Source organism: Antrostomus carolinensis, unplaced genomic scaffold (genome assembly GCF_000700745.2).
Source record: "Antrostomus carolinensis isolate BGI_N321 unplaced genomic scaffold, ASM70074v2 scaffold1226, whole genome shotgun sequence".
In the NCBI taxonomy this organism is placed as follows: Eukaryota; Metazoa; Chordata; class Aves; order Caprimulgiformes; family Caprimulgidae; genus Antrostomus; species Antrostomus carolinensis.
Window position 1 is genome coordinate 14,393 of NW_010323733.1, and position 9,817 is coordinate 24,209.

The window sequence follows — 9,817 nt, forward strand, 5'->3', positions numbered from 1 at the left end:
CAGAAATAAAAACACATCCATTAATCAAATAACTTGTTCAGCCCAGGACATGGTGTCCTTTTCTTTCAAAGGAAGCAATGGAGTTCTACAATGTTGTCTGGATTATTTCTATGAACAAAATTATTAAGATAAACAAAATAGGGCAGATTATCAAATAAAAATGACAACAGTGATTAAACATAAGGACCACAAAAAGTGGGTCCAGGTAGCTAGTCTGTCAAATATAGCTATTTTTTAAAATGGAACCTCCATAAAGCCTGTATATTGATTGATTCAAAGTCACATAATAGAGGAAAACAGCAAAAATCAACATTAAGCAAAAATAAATTATAACATAAAAATGATAAGGGAACTATGATTTTTGAAAATGAAACGTTATAAAAGGTGCAAAATTCCATCTGTCCTTCGGGAAGAAATAAAATACACAGGGTTTTCTTTAGAAAATATAATACATAGATACCATAACTTCCAATGCATCATATATCAGAGATGTTTGTTGGCAACATATCAAAAACAGATTCAATGAAGACTCCATTAGGTCTCAACATACGATAGAAAATGGACAAGTTTTGTTAAATATTACCCTAAAAAAAGCGGCTTACACCATATAATCATGGCTCTATATATTCTGTGGCATGATGAACCAAACTTTATGTAAAGAAAATCCATGGTCTTATACTTTGTTGGTACATTTTTATGGGAGTACAAACTCCTGAAAAATCTAGATTTTAATATAAAATATTAAAACAATTTGCTTTCAATATTATATGAAAAATGTCAAAAACAACTCTGTTTATTAAAAAAATAATACTGCTATATTAATATTACTTTTAATATTTAACACAATCAAGTATTCTTAGGAAAACAAAAAACTAATTACTGCTGTTGAAGAAATATAATTTTACCACCTAATGTTAATGTTATCAAGTTATTTCAGCATCACAGATGACTGCATGTGAAAGCAAAGTCTTTCGGAACTTGTATGAACAGTGATGTTAGTTTATTTTAAAATAATCTGCTGCTTGGTGTTTAGAGAGTGTGGCTTTTCTTCTGTGGATATGATTTGAGAATATTTTGGATGGCATTTAAGCATTTGGGACATTGTTTTAGTTGTGTGCCTACTAAATTCCTTTTGGGGAGAGTTTGTTGAAAGAAATGTATTAGCAGTTTTAGCAAATTTTTCTGAGTGTAGAGAAACTTTAAATATTTTCTTGGGACTTGGAATTGTGACAAAAATTTTAAACCACGATGTAAATACAGTGTAAAGATAGTGCCATTTTATTTTTTTTCTGTTCTCTCTTTGCTACTGACTAGAAGAGCCACTCTGATTTCCTTGTTCAAAGGGAGGTTCTGTTTTACTGGAAAAAAGATTCACTATCTGAAAAATTTACAGTATAGGAGTGAGTGTTCGTTGCTAGTAGTCAGTCCTCAAAATGACATAATGGTTGAGAAGTGAGAAGTGTCAGAATAAAATGTGTTCTTGCCTGTCCTGAATCATGAGTGAGACTTTTCCATAGTAATGCCTCAACAAAGCTGTTTTAATGCAGGGTGAGCAGACTTTGAAATTGTATCTTTGACCTGAGAAACTCTTATCCTCTATTATGTTTTTGAAAGGTAAACTTAATTGTGTAGTCATTCATAAGACAATAATTTCAATAAATCTCCCTGAAAAGATTTCCTCAAATTTTAAAGTCTGTCAGCAATGTGAGGTTATATTTGGAAAAAAAACCAAACAAACAAAAAACCCAACCAAACAAAAACTCCACACCTCACAAACAAAAAAAACCCCACCTAAAAATCCCAAACCAAACTGGCTTTGACACAGCGCTGGGCTGTGACTGTGAGCATTCTAAATGGCCAGGGTCAAATTAAGATGAAAGTCTGGCAGTATTGCAGTAAGAAGTTTGTCCATAAAATAAAAAAACCCCAGGACTTAAATAATAATAATAATAACAACAACAACAACAACAACAACAATAATAATAATAATATAAAAAATCCTTGTCAAAGATTCAGAATGTATTTTATTACTTTCTATTTTTTTCTTGATTTATGCATCTTTCTCACTTTGCAAGTGTAAAATATTTGGGGCTTGGGGTTTTTGGTTCCTAATTATTTCCTACATTGTAAGAAACATTCAGGCAAAGACTAATGAAATTTTTTTGCTGCTTTCTCTTCTGTATCAGGATCTATAGAACTAGGTTGTGATAGTTACATATAATTAGAAGATCAAAACCATAATTTCCTTCCTAAAGTCCTTTTTTTTAGCTAACATTTATACTCTTTTGACATGCACTTTATCTAGCTGCATGGCTTTATGAACACTGGTAGTGTGAATAATTGATTCAATACACAGAGAGCTTTATTTAACACACATTTTAACAGGTATATTTTAACAGGTGTATTTTATATTTGTAGTTAACCTTCATTGTGCTATGGAAGATGTATTTTTAAAGATCTTTGAAAAATATTGGACCAAATTTTCTGTTGGATTAAATTGTCTATTTCATTTTCTAAAGGTCTCCTAGCAATACACTCTCAGGGATAACAAAGTTATAGCAAAGGAAATCTATGTATTTTAGATAGGAATGATAAAATTTCTGATTTTGAGAATGGTAAGCTGGCATCTGTTAACTATCAAAACTGTGTTTAGTCACTTCAGAGTTTAGTTCATGTGTAACCTAGGAAGGAATCGAGTAATTGGTTCCAGCCTTGGTGTCATCTGATACTATAGGTTTTTTAAGAATGAAAACTTCATTCAATACCATGACAGTGTTAAAATGACTACCACTTTGAGAGGTAGTAATGTCTGAAATCCTTTTCCCTATAAAATGATGACTAAGGGAGACGGCCAGCAAAAAGTTGAGTAAAAAAATAATGCAATTCTTATCTGTCTAAGTGCTTTGAGAGGAATAAGAATGTTTGATGAATGAAATGTCTTTTTATATTTGCAAAATGTGACTAAAATAAAGCACCACTTCTTTCTAGCTAAGTAACCTGAAACAAGTCACAATTGTGGACGTGTCAGCAAACAAGCTCCATTCTATTCCAATTTGTGTACTCCGGATGTCTAATTTGCAATGGTTGGATATTAGCAGCAACAATCTGAAAGATCTCCCAGAAGACATAGACAGGTAGTTTGTTTTTAATTCATTGACAGGTTGTGAACTATAAAGAAAACCTAGAAAGTGACAAGCTTCCAAGGGACACCATTAATGAAATATCACATGAAAAATTCATATTTGGATATGCATCAAATAGTTTTGCACGTAAGCTTTACCATTATTATTGATGAACAAAGTCAGAGAACAAAAGCTATGTTTTCTAGCTCATTGACAGCAGATTTGCACAGTCAGTGCCTCTACTGTTCAGTTAACTAATTGCCTTTTCTGTTGCATTCATGGTAACTTGTCATTATATCCAGACATTGTTATTAGGGAAATTCCTGGGGCATACTCTGCCCTGGTTCCAGCAAATTGGCCTCATCATATGGAATTGTCAGCAGTATCTCTTTGGAGGGTAGGTGGGGTGGAGGGGAAGATTAATTAAAGCATATTTAAGTTACTCAAATAACTTGCTAATCTTTGGTAATAAAGCATAAAAATATTGATAAGACCCCACTGGCAATCCTTACCTCCTACTCAGAAGTATATGTGCATGTGCACATATATTCTCACTCTTTCAATTTAGAGATCCACTAGAATTAGTTTAAAAAAAAAAATAATGCTGATCCCTTTAATGGGACTCACTAGTCTGAGAAGGCACTTTTGTTATCCCCAGGCCTATTTATTTACTATGAAGTCCTGTTGTAATTTGGTTTACAAAACTTCACACAGCCATAAGTAAACCAAAACCCATATTAACTAGCATTTATTTTTTTAACAATATGAATGGTCATTGATCTGGAAATAGGGATTCCTGGGGCAGAAGAAACTTTGCAGAAAACTCATTCAACCTTAACTTTTGCAAGACCTTTGTTGCTGGGCAAAAAGACTTTTCTGGGACATTATGTAATCACTGATTTCTCTGACAGCAGGGTTAAAATCTTAATTTGTATTGTAATTCACATACTCTAGCCACAACAGCATGAACTTGCTATTTTTTTCAGGGGATCTGAGCAAAGATTTGGTTAACTTCAAAGAGCTTCTAAGAGGATATTTTTATTTTATGGAAGGATACCCACTCAACTTTAGGGTCATTTTCTTTCTCTGTAACCTATCTATATTTCTTATCTCCAAAAGACTCTCTTCTACATTTCACCTTCTCCATTTCCTACTGAGCTGCCAGTCTCAATACTAAAGCATCATAATCAGATGCCACAAAATAAAGGTTTTTTTGTTTGACTTTGGGTTTTGAATTTTGAGATTTCTTGGGCTCATAGGCAGTCTGAGGATGAGAGAATGTCAGGATATCCATCCCTCCCCCTCCCAGTAGACTGACGGTCTTATTCAGATTTTATTTCAATGCCTGCAGTGTCAAAGAACCTCAGTGAACTACCATGAAGTTTGTGATTAAAAAAAAAAAAAAAAAAAGTTGACAGTAAACTAAAGCCTCATCTTTCCCTGAATTAAAAAAAAAACCCAACAAAAGAATATGGGCCTGATAAGCAATAGTCTGCAACAGTGTTGTAGGAATGGACACTTCTGGTCAAATAAGACAAACTTGTTTCATCAGTTTGCTGTGCTTTTCGTCTTCTATCTACTCCAAGGAATAAATGCTCAGCCACAAATTGCTATTGCATTAGGAAAAGCCAAGGGAAACAAAGCAAAAGAAACCTAATGTCTTCCTCCACAAAACACTGTCATCAAATTGATTTCAGTGGGACAACTTGCAAGAGCTGTATGAACAGGAGGTGGTCTTTCTCTTGCTCCCCACAGTACTAATTACTAGTGAAAAATGGTAGATGGGAATATACTGCCTAGCACAGAAATATCTAGTTCACAGAAACCAGCATATGGGCAAAGATGTGAGCTGGTCATCCCTATTTTTCGTTAGTTCTGGGATACATATAGTGAGGCTTAATATCGTATTCTGTCAACATCTTCTGTATGAAAGCACAGCAATTTTTGTAATATTTTGTCTTGAGTATGCTTCTGAGTACTTGTTGGGGTACACTATTAATATATATAATGTTAAACCATGACTGGAAGTTTCCATTGAAATTGATGTATTATTTTAGATAAATGCTCCTGTTTGAAAGAAATATTTTAAGTTATCTTTATATTTTATATTTTTACAGGTTAGATCAATTGCAGACACTTCTCCTACAGAAAAACAAGTTGACTTACCTTCCACGAGCTCTGGTCAATATGCCAAAGCTCAGTTTGCTTGTTGTCAGTGGTGATGACCTAGTTGAGATACCCACAGCTGTCTGTGAGTCAACCACAGGTTTAAAGTAAGTAAAAGTGAGAGAGAAAGGAATATGTTCTTAAGAAAGTAAGATAGATGCACCCAGGAGAAATATTTTCACAAGCATCAGTTTCTACCATACCTGGTGGTCAAATTCTGACCCAATTTATATCAGAGCCCTTAAGGAGGCACTGGAGAGACTGGAAATTGCAGAGGAGCTACAGCTTTCTGGTTTTCATCTGCCAGTTCCTCACATTATGCATCTGTATGCCTAAACTTCTGTTCCTGTGTAGATTTGGTCATAGTAGCTGTAACTCTGGAGTTGCAAAGCTATGCTCCACAGTGGGACTAGTAGTATGGCGGTTAACTGTTGATAAGTTCAGTGCTGTCAAATTATGCTGCTGGGAGTTGGAGACATGGCTAGCTGAAAGGCTAAATAGTATTGCATGAGTTTCGTAGTTTATATTTTCTTTGTTGTGAGATACCATCTTGTTGCTGCATGGAGGATAAGACTAAAAGGCCTTTTAGTCTGCAATTGCTTTTCTGCAGGCAATGTTCAGGTCTTTCATTATGAAACCATTTGAGACTATATACTGGGTCTGGCTGGGGTGGAGTTAACTTTCCCCATAGAAGCCCTTATAGTACTGGACTTTGTATTTGTAGCTAGAAAGGTGTTAATAACACACCAAAGTTTTTGACTACTGCTGAGCAGTGCTAGCACAGCATCAAGGCTGTCTCTCCAACCCTTCCCACAAAGGCCAGTAGGCTGAGGATGAGCAAGAGGTTAGGAGAAGACATAGCTGGGACGACTGACTCAAACTGACCAGAGGTATATTCCCTACCATATGATGTCATGCTCAGCAATAAAAACTAAGATAAAGGAGGAGGGAGGTGGGGCATTTCTTATTCGGATGTTTTTCTTCCTAAACAACCACTACACATACTGAGTCCCTGCTTCTCAGGAAGTGGCTGGACATCGCCTGTTGATGAGAAGTAGAAAATATTTTTTTTGCTTTGCTTTGCTTCTGCACATGGCTTTTGCTTTTCTTCATTAAGCTGTGTTTATCTCAGTGTATGACTTTTTCATCTTATATTCTCCCCTGTCCTGCTGAGAAGGAGGAGAGAGAGCTGCTTGGTGGACACCTGGCCCGCCAAGGTCAACCAATCACAGACTCAGAGCAATTAATGAGGCTTTAAAAAGACATTTGATTTGTTGGAACATTTGTTCTTTTGAAAGTAACAATTTTATTTTTATTTTTTTCCTCCTTGGTAATACAATCAGAGATTTTCAGAATGCTGTGCGACTAACTTGCACTTTATGTTAAAGTTCTTGATGTAACCATCTAATTTTTCACCTGCAATGTGTAGCTTTAGAAAATTTGTAGAAAGGGCATATTGTGTGTCCAGTCATGTATTATAAAAGAGAAGCAACATAACAACTACCAAAAATTGAGACATATATTGTCAGCTAAATGATACTGGCAAAATTCCAGATGGCTAGGTAAAGTTATTAGGATGGAGTTCATACTGCTCATTAACAGATGTGAAATCTTGAGAAGTGGGCCCATGTGAACCTCTATGAGGTTCAACAATGCCAAGTACAGGGTCTGCACCCGAGTTGGGGTAATCCCTAGTATCAATACAGGCTGGAGGACGAAGGGATTGAGAGCAGCCCTGTGGAGAAGGACTTGAGAGTACTGGTGGATGAAAAGCTGGACATGAGCCAGCAACGTGTGATCGCAGCCCAGAGACCAATCCTATCCTGGGCTGCATCAAAAGTGTGGCCAGCAGAATGACTGCCCCTCTACTTCATTCTGGAGAGACCCCATCTGGAGTACTGCATCTGGCTTTGGAGTCCTCAGTATAAGAAAGACATGGATCTGTTGGAGTGGGTCCACTGGAGGGCCACAAAAATGATCAGAGGGATGAAACACCTCTACTATGAAGAAAGGCTGAGACAGTTGGGTTTCTTCAGCCTAGAGTTCTTCCAATACTTAAAGGGGGCTTATGAGAAAGATGGAGACAGACATGTAGTGATAGACAAAGGGTAGTGGTTTTAAAGTAAAAGAGAGTAGATTTAAACTAGATATAAGGAAGAAATTCTTCACATTGAGGATGGTGGAATGCTGGAACAGGTTGCCCAGAGAGGTGGTAGAAGCCCCATCCCTGGTAACATTAAAAATTTAACAATTAAAGGTCATGTTGGGCAGGGCTCTGAGAAACCTGATCTGTTTGAAAATGTCCCTGCTTATTTCAGGGGGATTGGACTAGATGACCTCTAACATTTTCTTCCAACTCAAACTATTCTATGATTCTATAATCCTATGAAATTATGGTATAGTCTGTCAGAAGTCCCATAATAAAGAAATATACCTATTATTACAAATAATGATCTAAGTAGATCGATGAAAAGAGAGAAGGTGAATTTAAAATCTTTATTTCTAATAATAGGTGGAACCTAAGAATGCTATAATGCAAAAACTGAAAAAATGTTCTTTATGTTTCCCCTTCTGGCTATAGTAGCAACTTCTGAAATGTCATTCATGTTGTCCAGTGATTTCAGAAACCTGCTGCATATATTCTTGTGTTAACCTCTCTTTAGATTCATAAGTCTGAAGGACAGCCCAGTTGAAACTATTGTATGTGAAGACACTGAAGAAATTAGAGAAAGTGAACGTGAACGGGAACAATTTGAGAAAGAGTTTATGAAAGCATACATTGAAGATCTGAAGGAAAGAGGTATGTGTTAACTTGCAGTAAATTTCCTGTTAGAATGGATATAAATGCAGACATACACCAGGAACATTAATTTTTAAGAGTATTAAGAGTATAAGCAATATAACCTTAAACTGTAATTGTCTATTATGATATTAAATAAGACTAAAGGTGAAAATGTTGAAGGTGTTTTGTTAAAAATCTGGGCCCTAACCAAAACAGTATGTATTGAACAAATGTATAAAAATTAATGGTGTGTTTGTACATGCATTAACCTTAATTCAGTGACAATGTCTGCAATGGTTATTCTCATTCTCCAGATTTACTTACCTCTCTTGGGATTAGCATTAGTGATTTTGAATTCCTGTAGAAGTGCTTCTCTTCCTTAAGTGGAAAGACAGTGTATATATATGAAATGCTCTTCACATTGATAGAATGTTCTTTAACAGAGTATCTGTATCATTGTTCTTATTGTTTAACGACTGTAAAATTATTGTAGTAAAATTATTGTAGTAAAATCACTGCTGTTGTCTTTATTGTGCAGCACCTGAAAGTTTACATATTACTTTGTTTTGCTATTCTGTTATATATTTACCATAATTAAGTAACTCTCAATCTCTTGAGGTTTGTTTAGTAAAATGTGTTAGGAAACAAAGAGAATATTTTCTGTGAGTCAAAATACTCTATAGGTTCTGTTTAAATCTCTTTGAGGGTTTGTGTGTAGAAAAGAATTTTTGCGGAATGAATCTTAGGTATATTTTCATTCCTTGCATTTCATGTAAGTGGTCCTACAAGACCTGGAAAAAGAGAAAGGCCACAGGATGTTGTTGCAGAATACTTTTCATGTTCTGATACCGGACTTTTGTTCCTTAATGTCTGTAAACTGTATACTTGAGTATTCAAGCAGTCTACTTCTAAAATGAAGTCTGCTATAAAAGTGCCAGATTCTAACAATGGTAGAAACGGTGGTTAGAATGGAGAGAAGGAATGGAGGAAAAACTAAGATCATAATTTGGATTTAGAGATACTAATGAAATATGTGGTGGAGTTGTATTTACATACTTGTGAAATGTGGATTCTAAGGTAATGGCTGCCAGGCTGCCTGAAACCTGGATCTGGCACTGTCAGGCACAGGTCAGCTTTATACTCCTTTGCGACAAAGCAGCTCAGGGATACACTATTCTGCCTTCCTAGACCAAACTTACTTCCATGCTTTTTATGGTGATGTTGGATCATGAATCAATCTTGGATTTCCTGCTTCTGAACTGTTGTGCTACAGATTATGCCAATACATGCTTTTGAAAAGCAGACTGGAGAAGAAATAGCTTCTGTATAATGCAAGCCATTAGAAGTTCTGAAAGATAGCACAGAATCACTTGTAGACTACCTTTGGAATAAAACAAAATTTCAGTGTTTCTAGCCAAGGACTCCATTTATTTGTGTTGGTTTACATAGCTGAAGTCTGAGATGTATTTTTTTATTTTCTCTTTTCACAGATTCTACTCCTTCCTACACTACAAAAGTATTACTCAGTCTTCAGCTCTGAAGATCAAAAAATTTCTAAATCACTAGTGAATATCAGAATCACTCTATTTTTATCCACCTGAATAGAATATACTGGAAACCCTAAATGGCCAGAAGCACTTCAAAATAATAATGAATCTTTTTATTTGTTATTGTAGTTGTTCCCAGTAACCAGGGATAAAACAAAGAGCACTAGAGCCTTCATAAGATGCTGATTCACCTTTTAAAC

At 35.5% G+C, this 9,817-nt stretch overlaps 1 protein-coding gene across 1 annotated transcript; it reads left to right on the forward strand.

The window, feature by feature from the left end:
* Nucleotides 1-2,988: 2,988 nt before the first annotated feature.
* On the forward strand, nucleotides 2,989-9,610 carry LOC104527045 (leucine-rich repeat-containing protein 2-like; the record flags this gene model as incomplete). Its single annotated transcript, XM_010170662.1, has 4 exons — nucleotides 2,989-3,134; nucleotides 5,240-5,395; nucleotides 7,952-8,088; nucleotides 9,561-9,610. Coding segments are annotated over 4 exons (489 nt in total), but the record flags the coding sequence as incomplete, so codon positions are not given.
* Nucleotides 9,611-9,817: the final 207 nt, after the last annotated feature.